The sequence below is a fragment of the Hyperolius riggenbachi genome, chromosome 1 (genome assembly GCF_040937935.1).
Source record: "Hyperolius riggenbachi isolate aHypRig1 chromosome 1, aHypRig1.pri, whole genome shotgun sequence".
NCBI classification, from domain to species: domain Eukaryota; kingdom Metazoa; phylum Chordata; class Amphibia; order Anura; family Hyperoliidae; genus Hyperolius; species Hyperolius riggenbachi.
Genome location: NC_090646.1, coordinates 593,821,521 through 593,843,918, shown reverse-complemented (window position 1 = coordinate 593,843,918; position 22,398 = coordinate 593,821,521). Strand labels below are relative to the sequence as shown.

Sequence of the window (22,398 nt, the reverse complement as noted above, 5' to 3'; positions counted from 1 at the left end):
GCGCAGTACGCCCTGGAAGTGCTGTCCTGCCCCCCTTCCAGCGTGCTGTCCGAGCGCTGCTTCAGTGCAGCTGGTGGCGTGGTCACCGAGAAACGCTCACGTCTGTCTCACAAGTCTGTGGACAGACTGACGTTTCTCAAGATGAACCAGGCGTGGGTGGAAGGCGAGTTCCTGGCCCCTGTTGTCGGCGAGAGGGGGACATGAACTGGCTGCCGGAACCATCGTTAATGTGCCTTACCACCCTTTACCACCTCCTGGCTCCTGCTCACTAAGCCAGCCTGGTTCACTTTGACTATTACGTCGCCTGCAGCCACACATTTTACACCTACAGTGGGCTGCTGTGTACTGCCCTTCTGCTGTCTGTCTGTGTTTCCCACTGCCAGGGTACACAGAATTACCTTCTTCTGCTGCCACTCTGCCACCAGCTATTACGTCAAACAATAGCTATATTGGTTGTAAAACCAAAAACCAAAAAACCATAAAAAAAAAAAAGGTTTAATTTTTCTGAGGTGCCCGGGTTGAAAACTGTGTTGTCCCAGTTGTGTATTGGACACAATGTGGGCTGCACGACCGCTGTCTGGGACCTCCTGTTGTGTTTATTTACAGCCCTGGTATCACCGCTAGGTACCAGGGCTATTATGTCACGCTGCCTACCTGCTGCCACACTCACACTGCTCCTCCATACCTCCTCCTGCTGCTGCTGCTGCTGCTGCTGTCTGTCTGTGTTTCCCACTGCCAGGGTACACAGATGATTTACCTTCTGCTGCCACTCTGCCACCAGCTATTACGTCAAACAATAGCTGCTCGCCTACTCCTCCATTCCTCCTCCTGCTGCTGCTGTCTGTCTGTGTTTCCCACTGCCAGGGTACACAGAATTACCTTCTTCTGCTGCCACTCTGCCACCAGCTATTACGTCAAACAATAGCTATATTGGTTGCAAAACCAAAACCAAACAAACCATTAAAAAAAAAAAAAAGGTTTAATTTTTCTGAGGTGCCTGGGTTGAAAACTGTGTTGTCCCAGTTGTGTATTGGACACAATGTGGGCTGCACGACCGCTGTCTGGGACCTCCTGTTGTGTTTATTTACAGCCCTGGTATCACCGCTAGGTACCAGGGCTATTATGTCACGCTGCCTACCTGCTGCCACACTCACACTACTCCTCCATACCTCCTCCTGCTGCTGCTGCTGCTGTCTGTCTGTGTTTCCCACTGCCAGGGTACACTACACAGATGATTTACCTTCTGCTGCCACTCTGCCACCAGCTATTACGTCAAACAATAGCTGCTCACATTACTCCTCCATTCCTCCTGCTGCTGTTGCTGTCTGTCTGTGTTTCCCACTGCCAGGGTACACAGAATTACCTTCTGCTGCCACTCTGCCACCAGCTATTACGTCAAACAATAGCTATATTGGTTGCAAAACCAAAACCAAACAAACCATTAAAAAAAAAAAAAGGTTTAATTTTTCTGAGGTGCCCGGGTTGAAAACTGTGTTGTCCCAGTTGTGTATTGGACACAATGTGGGCTGCACGACCGCTGTCTGGGACCTCCTGTTGTGTTTATTTACAGCCCTGGTATCACCGCTAGGTACCAGGGCTATTATGTCACGCTGCCTACCTGCTGCCACACTCACACTACTCCTCCATACCTCCTCCTGCTGCTGCTGCTGCTGTCTGTCTGTGTTTCCCACTGCCAGGGTACACTACACAGATGATTTACCTTCTGCTGCCACTCTGCCACCAGCTATTACGTCAAACAATAGCTGCTCACATTACTCCTCCATTCCTCCTGCTGCTGTTGCTGTCTGTCTGTGTTTCCCACTGCCAGGGTACACAGAATTACCTTCTGCTGCCACTCTGCCACCAGCTATTACGTCAAACAATAGCTATATTGGTTGCAAAACCAAAACCAAACAAACCATTAAAAAAAAAAAAAAAGGTTTAATTTTTCTGAGGTGCCCGGGTTGAAAACTATGTTGTCCCAGTTGTGTATTGGACACAATGTGGGCTGCACGACCGCTGTCTGGGACCTCCTGTTGTGTTTATTTACAGCCCTGGTATCACCGCTAGGTACCAGGGCTATTATGTCACGGCGAGCTGCCTGCCTCATTGACTGCCTGCTGCCACACACTCATCCTCCTCCTCCTGCTGCTGAATTTACCTCCTGCTGTCTTTGTGTTTCCACTGCCAGGGAGCACATACAATGGCGCTTCCAACATGCGTGCGCCCACCAGCTATTTGTTACGCTCAAAAATAGCTGCATTTCTTTAAAAAAAAAATTGAAAAGAGAAATACGTGAAGAAGAAGAAGACGATATTGAAAAAGAAGGAGAAGATGAAGATGAAGAAGAAGATGAAGAAGAAGATGAAGAAGATGATGAAGAAGAAGATGAAAAAGAAGAAGAAGATGAAGAAGATGAAGAAGATGAAGAAGAAGAAGATGAAAAAGAAGAAGATGAAGAAGAAGAAGAAGAAGATGAAGAAGATGATGAAGAAGATGAAGAAGAAGAAGAAGAAGAAGAAGATGAAGAAGAAGAAGATGAAGAAGAAGAAGAAGAAGATGATGAAGAAGAAGAAGAAGATGAAGAAGAAGAAGATGAAGAAGATGAAGAAGATGAAGATGAAGAAGAAGATGATGAAGAAGAAGAAGAAGAAGAAGAAGAAGAAGAAGACAATATAGAAGAAGAAGAAGAAGATATAGAAGAAGAAGATCTAGAAGAAGAAGAAGAAAGATAAAGAAGAAGAAGAACAAGTATATACAGTAACACTACTGAACAAAATTAAGGACACAACTTCTCTTTCCACATTTTTTTTTAAAGGAACATCCCCACATAATCACTTGCTGTTGTTACTTGGAAAAAAAGATGTTTCTTGCATCATTCACCCTCAAAACAAGTGTTGGAAGCTATTTAAGGCCAATTCGAATAGTCAGCTCGAATAGTGAGCTCGAATACCGACTCGAATAGTGAGCTCGAAGTCCGAGGTCGAATCGAATAGTAAAAATTATTCGACTCGAATATTCGACTGACCTCGAATAATTTACTATTCGAATTCAACCTAACTCGAATTTTGAAAAGGGGTATTTGAGCATCACTAAAGGTGCCTTCAGTATAGCTAGCTAGGTATGGGTGCCTTCAATATAGGTAGCTTTCAGTACAGGTAGCAAGGTATAGGGGCCTTCAGTATAGGTAGCAAGGTATAGGGGCCCTAAGTATAGGTAGCAGGGTATATGGGCCTTTAGTATAGGTAGCAGGGTATATGGGCCTTCAGTATAGGTAGCAGGGTATATGGGCCTTCAGTATAGGTAGCAGGGTATATGGGCCTTCAGTATAGGTAGCAGGGTATATGGGCCTTCAGTATAGGTAGCAGGGTATATGGGCCTTCAGTAAAGGTAGCAGGGTATATGGGCCTTCAGTAAAGGTAGCAGGGTATATGGGCCTTCAGTATTGGTAGTTAACTAGGTATAGGGGCCTTCAGTATAGGTAGGTAGGTAAAGGGACCTTCAGTATAGGTATATAGGGTATAGGGCCTTAAGTATAGGTAGGTATGTAGGTAGGTATAGGGGCCTTTAGGTAGGTAGGTATAGGGGCCTTTAGGTAGGTAGGTATAGGGGCCTTTAGGTAGGTAGGTAAAGGGACCTTCAGTATAGGTAGCAGGGTATAGGGCCTTAAGTATAGGTAGGTATGTAGGTAGGTATAGGGGCCTTTAGGTAGGTAGGTATAGGGGCCTTTAGGTAGGTAGGTAAAAGGACCTTCAGTATAGGTAGGTATGTAGGTAGGTAGGTATAGGGGCCTTTAGGTAGGTGGGTAGGTAGGTGTAGGGGCCTGTAGGTAGGTAGGTATAGGGGCCTTTAGGTAGGTAGGTAGGTATAGGGGCATTTAGGTAGGTAGGTATAGGGGCCTTTAGGTAGGTGGGTAGGTAGGTGTAGGGGCCTGTAGGTAGGTAGGTGTAGGGGCCTTTAGGTAGGTAGGTAGGTAGGTATAGGGGCCTTTAGGTAGTTAGGTGTAGGGGCCTTTAGGTAGGTGGGTAGGTAGGTGTAGGGGCCTTTAGGTAGGTAGGTAGGTATAGGGGCCTTTAGGTAGGTAGGTATAGGGGCCTTTACGTAGGTAGGTAGGTAGGGGGGCCTGTAGGTAGGTAGATGGGTGGGTAGGTATAGGGGCCCTTAGGTGGGTAGGTAGGTATAGGGGCCTGTAGGTAGGTATACGGGCCTTTAGGTAGGTAGGTATAGGGGCCTTTAGGTAGGTAGGTATAGGGGCCTGTAGGTGGGTAGGTATAGGGGCCTGTAGGTGGGTAGGTAGGTATAGGGGCCTGTAGGTAGGTAGATGGGTAGGTAGGTATACAGGACTTTAGGTAGGTAGGTATAGGGGCCTTTAGGTAGGTAGGTAGGTAGGTATAGGGGCCTGTAGGTGGGAAGGTAGGTAGGTAGGTATAGGGGCCTGTAGGTGGGTAGGTAGGTATAGGGGCCTGTAGGTAGGTATAGGGGCCTTCCCCATGCCTCCTCCGCTCACCGCCAACCCCCCTCCCCGTGCCATGTCCGCCCCCCCCGTGCCTCCTCCACTCCCCCCCCCCCCCGTGCCTCCTCCGCTCACCCCTGCATGAGTATCTACTCACCTTTCCGTGGAGCGCAGAGCGGCAGACCTCTTCGATACTTCCCTGTTCCCTCTAGTGGCCGGACCAGCTCTTACTGATGACATCATTGTAAGAGCCGGTCACTAGGGGGAACCAGGAAGTCGGCGAGAGGTCTGCCGCTCTGTGCGCTCCGCTCAGGTGAGTTGATGCTGGCGAACGGAGGAGGCGCGGGGGGGTCGGAGAAGGTCGGGGGAGGACGAGTGTGGGCGGAGGGAGCGGTGTATGCGGCGATGCAGCGTCGGGATTCGGCGGATTCGGAAAGTGAAAAATGGCGTCGGGATTCGAATCCACAAATCTCGAATATTTCCCAATATTCGAGGGATTCGTGGATTCGCCGGATTCGTCGTCCCACCCCTAAATAAAATCAAAGACCCAGATATTTGTGTGGGTTTCCTGCCACCCCAAAAACATACTAGAAAGTTAAGTGATTCCCCCAAGTTGGCTTTAACCCCCATACACACCTGTAACCCAGCAGGGATTGGTATACAATCCCTTGGTCAACTTTGCAGTAGCGAAAAAGTACATACAGATATGTTACTAGTTTCCAAGCTGGCGACTTTCTAGCTGTTTCTATGGAGGCGATGCACAACAGAGGGCATTAACCCGGGTGGGAGAGAGGGGAAAACAATGCGATTGTTGCTCATTCGTCATTGGGGATCGCAAAAGATCTGGCATATCAGATGTTAAGCAAACAACGGGCGGCCACCAGCCGTTGTACATGCACTGGATTGACTCATGATTCTCAGTCGAGGTGCTCTTTTTCTGCCGCCACAGCTGAGTTTAATCCAGCATTGTTATGTATCTTTAGATTGCAGTAAGGATTAGCTTGTTAACTCCTCTGAGGAATGCAAGGGTCCCACGCACTGAGATACCCTCCACAGTTACTTCCCTATTTTCTGAGGAAGCAGGTTCGACCCATGAAACGTATCTCAACAAAGAGGAGTACATTTCAATAAAATTCTATTCTACATTTAAATAGACCAACTGTGTCATCTATTTTGAGGTAAATCCACCACTACCTCCCATTTTTAAACAATTTTTAGTGTATTTTATCCTGTTTTTGGTGCTTCTGTATTCCATTCTAGACCTCTGAGGAACAGTTTGTGACATGACTTGTTTGTTGAAAATGCCACACGCGTTATGTAAATGCATAATAATCTGAAGCCATCCACCTGATGAGACAAAATTCCAGAGGCACAAATTTCACATTTTACTCAACACGTTCTCCCTGATCTGTACACCGATGTATTTTATAACCCCAAAAGTCTTCTCTTTTTCTCTAATATATGAAACTGAAAGTTTAGACTACAGTAGGTTTTAATTTACACCTATGCAAAGTATTAAACCAAATGTGAAATTCAGAAATGTACCCTATAAAAGCCCACAACCACATCAGAGATGACAGTTGCAATTGAAACACCTATAATATCCAGCAATATCCTGTGCTTGCAAATCATTGCAGGTTGTGAGGGAGGCTAAGCAGACATGAAGATCTTCTGGCTTTCATTTATTGCTGTAGTTGTTCTAAAATCTGGAAACTGTAAGTATTTTACAACTAGTATTTTACATTTTATAACTGTTCTGCATTCATCATTCATTGTGAATGTAATATTTATTATCAGTATAGACAACCTTCTCACCCACATTGCTTGTTTACAAAGAATCCTGGTTTTTGGCCGACAGCATATTTGCATCATATCTAGAACAATAGACAAAGCGACACTCTTCTTACCAGTTCAGGTCAATAACTTGAGACCTGGATGCTGGTGCCAGACTCCTGCAGGTACACCAGCCCTGCACAATGCAATGAACTTCGACAAAATGGAGACAGATAAACTGTATTAGCAGCACAGTGTGCCCGTGTATGCTCTGTATGCTGCTAATACAGATTTTCTGTTGATCATCTATATATATAATAGAGTAAGTGCCTCAACCTTCAAGCAAGAAGAAGAAGTAGCGCCCTGCCCCCAGGGCAGGTCCAAGCAAGAAGAAGGGGCTGGTCCAAGCAAGAAGAAGAAGTAGTGTCATATCAAACCAAGGGCAAAGAGGGATAATTTGCATATTCAGTAGCAATGCATTGTGGGTAACCACAAATGTTCACTTATAGCTGAATTATTGCAGATGTGCTTCTATTTTAAGAAGGAAAATTACACCAAGCTTTGCTTTTTTTAGTAGGAGGGCATTTTGGTCTCTTTTTTTATCCTCCTACACATTCCTAGTAGTTTGGGTCACCCTGAGCTGCTTGGTTAGTCTGTTGTACTGGTCCAAGCCCTATCTCATACAGCCTTATCAATCCCTGCTATGTACTGATGAGGACTAAATGTCTGAAATAGGCTGGCACATGTGGGTTTGATATGACTGTGTAAAACTTAAAGCTATAGGCATGCTTGACTTACCATGGGTGAAAAGGAATAATTTGCATATTTAGTAGCGGTGCATTGTGGTAACCACAAATGTTCACTTATAGCTGAATTATTGCAGATTTTTTTTCTGTTTTAAGAAGGCAAATTACATCAAGCTTTGATTATTTTAGTAGAAGGTCTTTTTGGTCCCTTTTATCCCCCTATACATTTGAGTGGTTTGGGTCACCCTGAGCTGCTTGGTTACTCTGTTGTACTGGTCCAAGCCCTATCTCATACAGCCATATCAATCCTTGCCATGTACAGATGAGGACCAAAAGTCTGAAACAGGCTGTCTACATGTGGGTTTGATATGACTGTGTAACATTTAAAGCTATATGCTTGCTATACACCAGCAGCTTTGGATTAGAGATGGGAAGTTCAGATCTTTTCAATGATTCGGATGATTCGAATCGGATCATTGAAAAGATCCGGATCTTTGATCCGAATCTCGGATCATTTTACTAGGGAAGCATTCGGGGGTGAAATAACTAGCAGGAGAGGACTTTCCCTGCGGTAGACAGAGAAGGGAAGGGGGGTGGACACACAGAGATGGGCAGGGAGTGGACAGAGAAGGGAGGAGGGACGAGCAGAGAGCAGAAATGTTTGTTTGCACACAATACCCACATGCTGTAATCATACAATAGCTTTACATATATTTCACCTATATGGTCATCTGTATACTTTAAATGCAAACCTCGCACAGTGAAAGAAAGCGTTCCCAGAAGTGAAGTGCAGCTGTTTAGAGCAATGCAGGAGGATGATATTGCCCTGCAATAACAGTGCCTGCCCTGTCATTCTAGCCCAGCACTGTCTGCAAACTTACTGGGCTGTGCTGCTTCTGAGCCAAAACTTTCCCATTCGTTCACTGTGCACAACTACGGAACAGACAGCCTAAAATGAGCAACACATTGCAGCCAGTACGTGTGCTCTACACATATCTGGCAGTGGCATCGATGTCCCCTCTCTCTCATCTACCTGTGGCTGACTGGCTGTGCAAGGCTGCCTCCATTCAACAGAGCGATCCATCTCTGCTCTGCTTCCAGGACCCCGCTGCCCGCTGAGAGGGGGCGTGACGCTGCTGGCCACGCCCCCTTTGCGATCCGAATCACTCATTTTGATGATTCGGATGATTCGACTCACAAAAAAGATTTGGATCAAAGATCCGAATCGTTCATGATCCGGACAACTCTACTTTGGATGCTTGCTTGACTTACCAAGGGGGAAAAGGGGTAATTTGCATATTTAGTAGCAGTGCATTGTGGGTAACCACAAATATTCACTTATAGCAGAATTATTGCAGATTTCCTTCTGTTTTAAAAAGGCAAATTACACCAATACAGTGTGCGGCATTGCAGGAAGTGACGACAGTGGAACGCACGATGGAACACGGAATAGGTGAGTCATCCCCGCCCGCTGCCCCTTACTAATAGTGGCGGCTGCTACTGTGCTTAAGCAGGAGGCGGAGGGCACATGAGGGACCCAGGTGAGGGGGGGGTTCCTGCTGAGCTTAAGCTGGAGGTAGAGCACACATGGGGGAGACAGTTGAGGGGGATCCAACCTCCCTCCCCGCCACTGTGCCCAATACCCCCTTCCTGCCCTCTACCCTCTTATGCGGCATATGCTATGCCGCGGGTCGGCTAGTATCTATAAAACCTGTAGGAAAAAGCAGACAACTTGGAAGACTGAGAGCTGATTTCCCAGGTGATAGCTGAGATGAGAATGGTGCTAGTACCCATGAACCGTGCCTAATGTAGCCCCTGTGGTGGGCTACATTAACTTTTCCAAAGTGTCCTGGTGCTACTGCTTATTTTTTCGAGTCCACTGCTTCCACATCCCCAGTCCTCTTCATATTCAACAGGATCCTCCAGTTGAATACTAAAGCCAGGAAGCTCCCTCTAGTAGTGACATGTGACTCTGAACTGTGCAGGCACAAGTTCCAAACCATGCAAGCACAACAAAAGCATATGGTCATCCACAAGTGCTTAATTTCACCATAATGGCACAGTTCAAAACTAATGCAGGTGTAGTTCAGAATAAGTTCAGAGGAACTTTCCCGAAGGCACAGAAGTTATGAGGACCAAGGACGGGGAACGGGGGAACCTCACGAGGATAATGGGCAGTGACAGGATACTTCTGAAAAGTAAATCTAGCCCACTGTAGACTTCATTTCATAGGTGGTCCCTTGGTTCAGGGGTACTTTAAAGAGAACCTGTAACAAAAAAAGTTCCCTTGGGGGGTACTCACCTCGGGAGGGAGAAGCCTCAGGGTCCCAATGAGGCTTCCCCCTCCCCTGTAGCTGCCAGCAATTCAGTGCTGGCTCCCCCGAAGTGTCCGGTAATCCTCCCTCGACAAGCCTGACAAGTGCTGATAAGCGCAGATTTATTTACCTTTCCTGGCTCCAGTGGGGGCACTGTTGCGGCTCTCCGCACGGAGGTAGGCGAAAATAGCTGATCTCTGGCGGATCCGCTCTACTGCGCAGGCACAGGAGACTTGCGCCTGCACAGTAGAGCGGGCCAACAGCGATCGGCTATTTCCGCCTACCTCAGAGCGGAGAGCTGATACTGCGCCTGCGCTGGAGCCGGGAAGGTAAATATTTACATCCCCGCTGTTCAGGGAGATTTATCGCTGCCGCTGCTGGACCGAGGAGGACGGGGGAAGCCTCAATAGGATCCAGAGGGTTCCCCCACCCTGGGGAGGTTTTTTTTGTTACAGGTTTTTTTTAACACAAAGTCACCTGAGCTATGAAAATACACCCAATCTGAGTCGCAGTTGAACATTGTTTGCATGAATGGTAGCTCACACATATTGTGCTCATTTGTGTTGTGAAGATGCTAGATGTTTTGCCAGACAATAATGTAGGAAATCATGGAGTATCCTAAAGTACTTAAAGTAAAACAAAGACCAAATAATAGAAAGAATTGATACTTACCCTGGGCTTCCTCCAGCCCCATAAGCACGTCTGAGACCCTCACCGTCCTCCTGTGGTCTGCCAGTCAGCCGCAATCAGATCAGGTAAGTGGTTCAGTTGCGTCAGTAGAGGTCTTTTGCGCATGTGCATAAGACCACCACTGACGAGTGTGAACCAGTTACCGGGGCTGATTGCGGCTGACCGGCAGACCGCGGGAGGACGGCGAGGACTCAGATGTGCTTATGGGGCTGGAAGAAGCCCTGGGTAAATATTGATTCTTTCATTTATTTGATCTCTGGTACACTTTAAGCCATAAATTAAATAGTAGGCACAATTTTATCCTGTGCTGAAGAATCGATCTCTAGCCAGGCAATGGCTCCGTTATGAATTATTATGTGATTATTTACCCTTTTTAATTACAGATGAGTCAATGGAGATTGTGGGAGGGAGAGAAGCGAGACTGAGGCCATACATGGCTCTAGTGAGGACCCCAGGAAAAACTTTCTGCGGAGGAACTTTAATTAAACCCGACTGGGTACTCACAGCAGCCGAATGTCTAGTGTAAGTAGCAACTGATACTATATGCTGAATATGTACTCTATATATTGTATGAAATTACAAGGAGGAGTAGGAGACCACACAAGTGTGTCCTTTTACCATAGTTGATTTTGACAAAGCCCTAGTTTATGGTGTTGTTTTCATATGGATTTAATAGACTACGCTTTTAAATCCAGTATGCATATAAGGTTGTGTGAAAAGTGTTTTTTTTTTTCCAAAATAATTTAAAAAATATCTATTACACAACCTGAGAGATTCTCATAATCTCCTCAGTAACCTGCAGCTGCCTGGTCATTCCCAGTCAGTTTGAAATACAGTGATGATTGTAATCTGCTAATTACTCAAAATTAGGATTTGGACATTTAACTGATTTTGTGTAATCCGTGTGTAATTTTCTGTAATTTTTGCGTAACTTAGTTAAAAATATAATCTCCAAAATTGCTACATATATTAAGGAGAAGGGTGGGAACAAGGCGAGAAATATAATTTTGCAAAACGGGCTTGTTGTTTTTGAGAAAATCTATTTTAAAAATGCAAAGGAAAAATGTTTTTCAAACTCAGAAAAAATGGCAGTTTAAAAACCAATTTTCCTTTGCATTTTTAAAATCCATTTTTAAAAATCCTTATTTTTTTGCTTTGTTCCCACCCTCTGTAACATATGTATGGGGGCTTTGCTATTAACCGTTAAATTTGGCACAAAATTACGCAAAAATGATGAGAAATAGTGATATTACGGTTCCTGATTACATTTACAAATGGAATGAAATACAATTTTTACCCGAAATTTTGCATTACGATTTTGAATCGTAATCGCAAATTACGATGCAAAATTATGATTATGCAAAATTTGTGGTCATCACTAGACAAAAGGGCTTGCAGAAAATGATTAAGACAAACCACCCTACTGAGACCTATCAAGGTCTCCTTAGAAGAAAGGCATGGCTTCAGTTGGCTGTGCAAGCAGCTGAGGTTAATAAGGAGAACATGAGGACTTCTGATTATAAAGTGAACCAATTTAGAGGTGTAACTAGGAATTACCAGAGCAGCAGCTCCAGGCCAGCCCAGGGCTGCAGAGGGCCCTTACTTCCTGTTGATACAGGAGCATGTGTTGTTTGACCACTCTTGCTGTAGATGTGGGGAATCCTAATGGCTGCACTTTTATGGGGAGGTCTGGGGTGTACCCACTTGTTAAATGACTGTTGGCATGTGGGTCTCTTTACCATGGCGTTCACCAAGGGTGAGGAAGAAGGGTAAATGAATGTAGGGGGACATCAAAGTGTTCCTGAGAGGCCCCATGGTTTGTTACTATGCCCCTTAGTCCGCTGATGCATTATATTACTAAGCTGCAACTTCTAAAAACAGCAAAGGGTGCCCCCATATTTCTCAAGTTATTATTAATTCCCTAATAAAAGTGGACCAAGTGTCGCCCTTGGAGAAGATAAGGGCAGCGTGCAAACATCTGCAAGCTATCTGGGTGCCTTCCACATATATTTGATATGATAACTGTCAAGTGTGTATCATGTCCTTATCAGTTTCTTTGCACAGTAGTTGCTTTTTCTATCTTGTACATCTAAAGAGCATCCTGACTCCTCAGGCCAGATATTTTCTCAGCCTCATGAGCTCTAAGTGTGAAGTTTCCAGTGATAGGTGTGAAAAAAACAACCATGTAGGCAACACATGAACCTGCTTTCACACGAATTGAGATGATTATATTACAAAACTGATCAAGAAGCTTCAAACACTGCAAACATTTAGGGACCTATTTTCAAAGCAGAGTACAAACAAGAAAAAGACTTTATGTAATGAAATTTTTTAGATCTATACATGTAGATTTTTAAATTTGTACATTTATTTATCATGATTTATTAGCCTTTTTTTCTATTCACATTTTTAAAGCTATGAACAAACTTTATAAGAGTGTTCCAGGTTTCAAACATATTGTTCACTATTTTCTAGAAAGTAACACTACATGGCTGAAATCCACTACTTCAAAAAAGTGCCATGGAATAAATAAATACATAAATAAATAAATAAATAATAATAAAGTGGTAGTAGATACAACAAAGCTCCTAAGGTCCACAAGACCTCTCAAGGTGTCTGTAGTATTTGGTGCCTAGACATTAGTAGACGACAACTATTGATTAACATATTTTTTAAACTGGGCCAAGGATAGCTTGTGTGAGGGTTCCTGCTGTATCTGTCCCCCTGTTTATCTCTTACTTTTAATGTTATCACATTCCTTTCATGGAGTGGTGTCAGACCAGGGCATAGGATCAGTGAATCTTCTGGGAATCCCTCTTCCTACATCTGTTAACCCTGTGTGTACTTTATATCTTTAGCAGAAGACAGGTCTAAACTGCAGTTGTAGTTTTGTCTCTCTGAATAGCTGATTCAGGGTTGGCTGTCTGAGGAGAATAATGCACTGACCAGAACTAGCAGGCAAAAATGTATTTATTTTCAGCATAAATAAACATTCTCTATTGTGTGTGAAATCTGATACCAAAGCAGGATTTACATACGGTACTAAAGTGTTTTTTTTTTTTGTTTTGTTTTTTTGCTGTACTGTAGAATGTGTGAAAAGTGACAATACAGCCAGTGCTGTTTTTTGCATCAAAGCACTGACTCCCTTTGCTAATAAATCATGTCAATGCAGCTAAAATCTACACACAATGAATTACATCTTTTGCCTCTGATGTTTAACATGAAAAGTAGGAAAATGCTTACACAGCTGCTTAGACATAATTTGTACATAGTCATTTTAGAACATTTGGTTATTGATGATTGTCCTTTAACCACCCTGGCGTTCTGATTATATCGCCAGGGTGGCTGCGGGAGGGTTTTTTTTGAATAAAAAAAAAACTATTTCATGCAGCCAACTGAAAGTTGGCTGCATGAAAGCCCACTAGAGGGCGCTCCGGAGGCGATCTTCCGATCGCCTCCGGCGCCCAGAATAAACAAGGAAGGCCGCAATAAGCGGCCTTCCTTGTTTTGCTTATATCGTCGCCATAGCGACGAGCGGAGTGACGTCATCGACGTCAGCCGACGTCCTGACGTCAGCCGCCTCCGATCCAGCCCTTAGCGCTGGCCGGAACTTTTTGTTCCGGCTACGCTGGGCTCAGGCGGCTGGGGGGACCCTCTTTCGCCGCTGCTCGCGGCGAATCGCCGCAGAACGGCGGCGATCAGGCAGCACACGCGGCTGGCAAAGTGCCGGCTGCGTGTGCTGCTTTTTATTTGATTAAAATCGGCCCAGCAGGGCCTGAGCGGCGACCTCCGGCGGTGTTGGACGAGCTCAGCTCGTCCAGACCGCTCAGGTGGTTAAAGAGACTCTGTAACAACAAAAACCTCCCCTGGGGGGTACTCACCTCGGGTGGGGGAAGCCTCCGGATCCTAATGAGGCTTCCCACGCCGTCCTCTGTCCCACGGGGGTCTCGCCGCAGCCCTCCGAACAGCCGGCGACTGTGCCGACTGTCAGTTCAATATTTACCTTTGCTGGCTCCAGCGGGGGCGCTGTGGCGACTTTCAGCACAGAAATAGACGGAAATACCCGATCTCCGTCGGGTCCGCTGTACTGCGCAGGCGCCGGAAACTTGCGCCTGCGCAGTAGAGCAGACCCGACGGCGATCGGGTATTTCCGCCTACTTCGGCGCCGACAGCCATCAGAGCGCCTGCGCAGGAGCCAGGAAGGTAAATATTGCGTCACGGCTGTACGGAGGGCTACAGCGAGACCCCCGAGGGACGCAGGACGGCGTGGGAAGCCTCATTAGGATCCTGAGGCTTCCCCCACCCGAGGTGAGTACCCCCCAGGGGCCGTTTTGTCGTTACAGTTCCTCTTTAAGTCACTTCATAAACTGATGTTCTGACCTGTTTTTCATATCTAATATCTCATCCTATTACATGAATCAATCAATTTACTCACATCAGTTCTGTTGTGAATTTTCAGGGATAAAACCACCACTGTTGACCTCGGTGTTCACTCCATAAAGGCTATTAAAGACAAGCACAGACAACAATTCAGAGTGAAAAAATCAGTTCCCCATCGGAAATATAATTACAAGAAAAAGACGAACAACCTCCAACTTCTACAGGTGAAAACACAGAAAGCAGAGAAATATCCCATAGCAAGCACTTAATATTCAACCGTCACGAGAAATGATAATCTAATTGTCCCCTTATTCAGAATATGATCAAACAGTACCAGAATCTGGTTCAGTTATCTATACCTTTTTCTGAGAGGATACAATAGTGGAAATAATTTTCAAGAACTGGCCCACACAAACACACACAGTACTACACAAATGCTTAGGGTCGAAGCATGAACTGCAATCAGTGGCCTTTCCTTGCTGGCAGCACAATCTGCTCATTCATGGTTTATTAATAAAATGGGGTGGGGGGTACCCCAAAAACATACTGAAATAAAAATATTAATACCAAATGTATTTTATGCTGAGTGAGAGCAAAGTTGTCTCTCACTCATAACTGGATCAGTAACAATTATTGCTTCATAGTCTATAGGCACAATCACTGCGCATCAATATTCCACTATGGAAGTTTTACCGTGTACAACAATAAAAAAAATATGTACATAGTGCCAAGTATTGCCCAGAATAAGGTACAACTTCCACCCCATGCATCACTCCTGGGGGTAGTGCCACCACTAGAGATGTCGCAAACCTTCGATTTTCGGTTCGCGAACCCCGACCTCATTGGGGATGCGAACTTTGAAAAATAGAAAAAATTATGCTGGCCACAAAAGTGATGGAAAAGATGTTTCAAGGGGTCTAACACCTGGAGGGGGGCATGGCGGAGTGGGATACATGCCCAAAGTCCTGGGGAAAAATCTGGATGTGACGCAAAGCAGCGTTTTAAGGGCAGAAATGACATTGAATGCTAAATTGCAGGCCTAAAGTGCTTAAAACATCTTGCATGTGTATACATCAATCAAGGAGTGTAATTAGAGTTCTGCTTCACACTGACACACCAAACTCACTGTGTAACGCACCGCAAACAGCTCTTTGCGTAGTGACGGCCATGCTGGACTGATGCGCAACATGGCGAGAGTGTAGGCTGTGGCGGTTTTCAAGCCCATATGGTCGCCGGGCTGTGGTAGCTCAATGATAGAACAGCAGTGACTGTCCAGCTGATCAAATTTGGTATGTCCACAATGAAGCAACAACCTTATTATCTTCTTGTATGTAGGTAGGCATAGGTAGGTGTCCCAGTTGTTAGCTAGGCATAGGTAGGAGTCCCAGTATAGGTAGGTAGGCATAGGTAGAAGTCCCAGTATAGGTAGGTAGGCATAGGTAGGTGCCTCAGTAGTTAGCTAGACATAGGTAGGAGACCCATTAGTTATCTAGGCATAGGTAGGAGACCCAGTATAGGTAGGTAGGCATAGGTAGGTCCCCTAGTATAGGTAGGTAGGTAGGTGTCCCCGTATAGGTAAGTAGGTGCCCCAGTAGTTAGGTAGGCATAGGTAGGTGTCCCAATATAGATAGTTAGGAAGGGCCTGGCTGGCACAGTAATAACAATTACCAAAGTCCAGCTGCAACAGATAGGGCTGTATAATGTCAGTGTCAGTGAGCAACACACACACAAAAAAAAACACATCAGGAAAACATTAGAGCTCTCAAAAGAGCTGTTGATGGGTGCTATTTTAGCAATAACAATCAGCCAGGAGCAAGCCAAGAGCCTAACTAATCTTTCCCTAGGAGAACAAGTCTGCAGCAGCTGTCCCTAGTCTGTCTCTAGCAGGCACACGAGTGGGTGTAATGGCCGGCAAACCTGCCTTATATAAGGGTGGGGGGGGCTCCAGGGCTTAGTGTAGCCTGAATGGCTACAATGTGCCTGCTGACTGTGATGCAGAGGGTCAAAGTTGACCCTCATAGTGCATTATGGGGCAAATCAAACTTCCGCAAAAGTTCGCTTGGTCCAGGCGAACGCGAATCCCCAAAGTTCGCCTGGAACTGTTCGCCGGCGAACCGTTCGCTGCATCTCTAGCCACCACCTTGAGAAGGATAAGGGTCAAGCTCCCCCCATGTGGCCACACTCACCAGAAGCGCGTCTTGTATATATGTGTATCACAAATGCCAGCCAAGGATGCACTATGCTCCAATAGACGAGTATCCAAATTTATTAGATAAAAGCAGCCATATAGGGGATCATGTTGCACATGAAACGCTCTGGCCGCGGAACACAGAGCCACACGTTGCCTCAATCACCCCACTTCCTAGTATGACATCAGTGTGCACGTCCTCCGACTCCGCCCAAGCAATTATTGCTTCATAGAAACCAATGTTTCAGGACCACCCAGGGTCCTTTTTTCAAGGCAAAGCCTGCTTAAGGCAAGAATCTGCCACTTGTGCTTGCAAAAATTCGGTCAGGACCTTTTACCCAAATGTAGGGTAGGTGCTCTTCCAAGGTCCGGCATCTGCACAGTTTGTTCCATGTGCATCTGGGGCCAGGCTTCCCACATTCTCTGAGTGCTGTGACTGCATGAACCGTGGGGAGGTAGGAGCCGTGGGGAGAATGCTGAGAGCATCTACCGGTTCAGAGGTCACAACCGGTGACGGAGCCTAGTAGGGACTGTTGTATAAGCAAACCAAGGGAAATGGAGGGTAAAGGGGGACGCTGTCCTCAACTGCTAGACAAGCTGCACAAATATAGGTAAACAATTTTAGTCCATTTGTTCATCTCATGTATTCTTTAAAGCCTCACATACACCCTAGAGAAAACTCAGCTGTACGATTCATTCTGGACCATCTTGGCTGAGATTCTGGCACGCGCACAGCTGCCCTATGACATTGTTTAGGGATTTGGCACACAAGGGTTCAGTCTTCACTTTTCTCCCCCACTCTGCAGATTGCCCAGTGCTGATGGTCAACCCACTGTTCCTCCTCTCCTCCCCATGTGACAGCTCACAAAGTTTTAGGCAGGGTCTGAAATCCCTAATCTTCCTAAAATCATTCTGCAAATTTCACAACAATTTTCCCTCCTCTAATCCAACTGACTACTTTTTTCTTTCAAGCTATCAGACAAAGCAGTGTTGACCAGAGCCGAGAATGTCACCCGGTTCCCTGAAAGCTTTCCAGATATTAAACCTGGCAGTGTCTGTGACATAGCAGGTTGGGGGAGGACCAGCAATAGAAATTCCTACAACTCCGACAAATTAATGGAAGCCAGAGTAACGGTCATAGACAGGAAGGTATGTGCCTCCAAGTGGAAGCCAACAGTGGCAATTACAAAGGACATGATGTGCACCAGTGGAATGGATGAAGCCAAGGGATTCTGTAATGTGAGTATCACAACCATGTCCCTACTGCTGGAATATTCTGTGTGTTTTTTTCAATTGCCTTTATAATGAATTTATTTGCTTGAAGAAAATTTTGTTTTGTAAAACTTTTAACATTAGTGAAATTGAGTATTAACTATTTCAGCCCACGGGGGATTTTTCACCTTATGCAACAGAGCAATTTTCACCTCCCATTCATTTGCCAATAACTTTATCACTAGTTTTCTCTGCCACCAATTAGGCTTTCTTTGGGTGGTACATTTTGCTAAGAATTAATTTTTTCTAAATGCATTAAAAAATAAAAAATAATACATGCTACCATCATTAAAATCTATGTATTTTATTTGCCCAGTTGTGTCGGTTATTACACCATTTAAATTTTGTCCCTATCACAATGTATGGCGCCAATATTTTATTTGGAAATAAAGGTGCATTTTTTCATTTTTGCGTCCATCACTATTTACAAGCTTATAATTTAAAAAATGGTCATAATATACCCTCTTCACATGCACATTTAAAAAGTTCAGACCCTTAGGTAACTATTTATGGTTTTTTTTAATAGTAATTTTTTTTTTTCATTAAAAATTTTATTTGGGTAATTTTTGGTGTGGTATAATGTGTGTTTATTCTATTAAAAAAATGTATGTAGATGTAGTTTTACTATTTGGCAACAAGATGGCCACAGTGAGATTTTTTTATTTCAGTCCTTCTCACTTCCAGGAACCATATAGAGAATGGGAAACTTTTTTTTTTTTCAGAAAAACCGCGGCCTCTGATGAGAAGCTTTCGTTTTTTCTGCTGGGGACTTAGATCAATGAACGGGAACCATGTTCCCATTCAATGATCACCGGGCCACCGGGGGGCGGCATGGGGGCACGTGGGAGCGTACGCGATGGCATGCCGAAGCACGCAGCAGCACTGCATCACTGCAGCAGCCGCCTGGACGTGAGGATCACGTCCAGGCGGCATAAATGGTTAAAGGACCACTATTTCGAAAATCATAAAATTTAAAATACATGTAAACACATACAAATAAAAAGTATGTTTCTTCCATAGTAAAATGAGGCATAAATTACTTTTCTCCTATGTTGCAGTCACTTACAGTAGGTAGTAGAAATCTGACAGAACTGACAGGTTTTGGACTAGTCCACCTCTTCATGGGGGATTCTCAGCAAGGCATTTATTCTTTATAAAGACATTCCTTGAAAATGATTTATACAATGATACTGGACAGCCTCCCTGCTCACTGTAAACTTGTTTGGCAGTTGGACAGAGCAAGTGCTAAACAAAACTCTGAGAATCCCCCATGAGGATATAGGCTCGTCCAAAACCTGTGGGCTCTGCCAGATTTCTGCTACCTACTGTAAGTCACAGGAACATAGGAGAAAGTAATTACGGCTTATTTTACCAAGGAAGAAATGTACAGTACTTCTTATTTGTATGTTTTTACATGTATTTTACATTTTACAAGTTTTCTATCAGATGCCGGGATTCATTGTATCTTCCTGTTGTTACAGTGCACGCATTACTTCCGATTCACGTACTTACGCATGTGAATCAGAAATAATCACTGAGAACATCTTGTGGCCCAATAGTAAAACTACATCAAAAAACATTTTATTTAATAAAAACACCTATACTTACATTTCAAATTAACTATTTCCCTCCCACCTCCCCCATAGTACCAAAACATTTAAATATATATATATAGTTATATAATAGTTGCCTAAGGGACTGAACTTTTTTTTAATAATTATATCAAGGGGGTATATTACTGTTGTTTTTTTATTTGCGGGCTTATAAAAAATGCACCTTTATTTTCAAATAAAATATTGGCGCCATACATTGTACTAGTTACAAATGTTAAACGTTGCAATAACCGGGACAAATGGGCAAATAAAATGTGTGGGTTTTATCCACAGTAGAACGTTTTATTTTAACACTATAATGGCCAAAAACGGAGAAATAATTAATTTTTATTATTATTCCAATTAAAATGTGTTTAGAATAAAATAATTCTTAGCATAATGTACCTCCCAAAGAAAGCCTAATTGGTGGCAAAAAAACAAGATATCGAGCATGGTGTTGTGATTAGCTGTGATTAAGTTATTAGCAAAAGAAATGGAGGAGCGCTGACAGGCGAAAATTGCTCTGGTCCTAAAGGGTAAAAACCCCTCAGTGGTGAAGTGGTTAAAGAAGATTTGGGTTAGATTAGTTCTCTGGATCTGTGCTAAGAATACATTGCGACAATTGTATCTCCCTATGTGACAATAATGCAGAACATCTCTGCTTTTATAAATGGCTTCCTGCTGCTATGAACAGTGGAGTACTTAGGGCATTTGACACCCGGTGCTAGATAAGAAATGACATCCCCCCCCCCCAAAAGGAAAGGAGTGAGTGTGGTGTGCTAAAAACGAGGGTAATGCTAGGTGTTGGTACCCCAGTAAAGGAAGCCTGGAATAGTTACCCCCAGTATAGGTAGCCTGGAATAGTTGCCCCCAGTATAGGTAGCCTGGAATAGTTGCCCCCAGTATAAGCAGCCTGGAATAGTTGCCTGCATTATAGATAGCCTGGAATTGTTGCCCCAGTATAAGTAGCCTGGAATAGTTGCCTGCAGTATAGGTAACCTGGAATAATTGCCTGCAGTATAGGTAGCCCAGTAAATCTCTCAAATTCCCCAATCCCCCCCCCCCCCCTCACTGCCTTACATCCTCTGCTGCCTCTTGATGTCCTCCTCCAGAAAGCCTAGGTCCCCTACCACTACCCGGCGGCATACTTCACACTGCAGGTCAGCGGTGATCTGCAACGAGGAAGCCGCGAGCAGTGCCCATTAATGGCTCTGTATACAGGAAGTGACATCTGTTTACTTCCTGTATACAACGCTGTTACTGGGCAACGCTTGCCGTCGATCTGTGGTGTGAAGTATGCAGCCAGATAGTGGAGGGGGATCCGGAGCAGAGAAGGTAAAGCGGCAGGGACCAAGCAGCATTGCCCCAGGGCCTAGGCAGCTTAACCAGCAGGGGAGGTTCAGGGCAATATTAACCCCCTGCACACTGAGACCCGGGTAGGGCCGCTCCTGCCGCCACCCCCTTCAGACACCACTGGCTATGAGCTCCTACCTGATACATGCTGGACCTGATTTATGAAGGCCTCTATACATGCCTATATACTTGCTTGCAAATTTTTGTCAAAGTCATTTTCGTATCAGCAATGCTATTTTAACAAGCTATTTTAGCTTGTAATTTTACCGCGGGAATGCAGAAAAACTATATTTTCACTGCTGAGATTTTTACCGCAAAATTCACACAAAAAACGCAATGAATATCAAAACTTATTTTCGGTGGCATTTTCAATCAATAGAATTTAACATTATTTTTGCAAACAATAATGTGAAAAGAATATTCACATTTTCGCTTGTCACTGCTATACACTCTGTAGCTGCAGAAGCACTATATGAGTATTACAGTACATGAAAATTGTTGGTTGAATATTTATTGGCAGAAGTGACCATCTGTGTGTATTTCAGGGAGATGCTGGAGGTCCGCTCATCTGTGGAGGCTTTCTGAAAGGTGTGATGTCCTTTGGATCCATCCTGTGCGGAGTCCCCAATGGCTCTGATGTCTACACTCTCCTGACTAAAGATTACATGAAATGGATTAACAAAGAAACCAAGACAAAGCTTTAGTCCTTTCCTTTCAGCTTCTTACGGAATTGGAATTTCTCTCTACAATGCTAGAAATTATGATCAGTCCATATAGAAGTGGCATCGTACAGAGCTCATAACTATCCCTTTTTTGGAAGCTACTGTCCGTAATGTCCTTTTTTTGGCCTTGTAGGTTTAAATATCATTTCTGTATTAAAATAAATGCATTTACTTACTAACAGAGTTGGTAAAGGGCATAACAAATGACATGTCCTCGCTTCCCCTGATGCCACCAGGAGCGCGCGGCGCAGGCACAGACCATACTGGGCCTGCGCAGTACGCTCCTGGTGACATCAGCAGGAGCGAGGACACGGGAACGCAGGCGCAGTGGTTTTCAGACTTTAAAGTCTGAAATTCCAGAAGTGAACCGGAGGCGGGGCCGGAGCATCAGTGAGTGGCTGCGTGGGCACAGGATGTCTGCGGGGGACCATTAGAAGCCCCGAGTAACTTCAACTCATTTTCCCCTGACCCCCCTACAGTATCCCTTTAAATTGTGCTAAATGGTCTCTGATGCCCAAATTATTGTTGTTTTTAATCTCAAAAATGCTAATATAGAAGAAAATAAATGATGGGGAAAGGCCCTGATTTTTTAAATTAAAGCGGTATAAAACCCTGACATAATATTCAATAAAAACATGTTTTCCTATTTTTTATATGCCATACGGTTATCATATTTGCATTTGTGCATAATTATTATTATTCATTTAGAAATTACAAGGTCCCTAAAGTAGTTTTTTGCTTAGAGAGCTGACTTTTTATTCATAACTGGTTTTATTCATTATGTATTGAAGGCAGAAATGCTTTGAGTGTCTATCTGTGCCCATGATATTCTCCACAGTCAGAGAATGTGTCACATTCCTTACTTGATACAATTAAATAAACACAAGATAACATTATCTAAACTTCAGATGCGT

The 22,398-nt window shown here is 44.4% G+C and overlaps 1 protein-coding gene across 1 annotated transcript; it reads left to right on the top strand.

The window, feature by feature from the left end:
* Nucleotides 1-6,089: 6,089 nt before the first annotated feature.
* Nucleotides 6,090-22,138, top strand: LOC137558493 (granzyme A-like). Its single transcript, XM_068271746.1, has 5 exons — nucleotides 6,090-6,168; nucleotides 10,361-10,499; nucleotides 14,437-14,581; nucleotides 17,518-17,784; nucleotides 21,308-22,138. The coding sequence occupies exons 1-5, from the start codon at nucleotides 6,114-6,116 to the stop codon at nucleotides 21,464-21,466; spliced, it is 765 nt and encodes a 254-aa protein (XP_068127847.1). The 5' UTR covers nucleotides 6,090-6,113; the 3' UTR covers nucleotides 21,467-22,138.
* The last annotated feature ends 260 nt before the right edge of the window (nucleotides 22,139-22,398 follow it).

Bases quoted from the DNA above. Each gene is read 5' to 3' on its own strand.
- LOC137558493 (XM_068271746.1), top strand. From the start codon at position 6,114: ATGAAGATCTTCTGGCTTTCATTTATTGCTGTAGTTGTTCTAAAATCT. The intron at 6,169-10,360 runs GTAAGTATTTTA...TTTTAATTACAG, and splicing joins TGTTCTAAAATCTGGAAACT to ATGAGTCAATGGAGATTGTG. The intron at 10,500-14,436 runs GTAAGTAGCAAC...GTGAATTTTCAG, and splicing joins ACAGCAGCCGAATGTCTAGT to GGATAAAACCACCACTGTTG.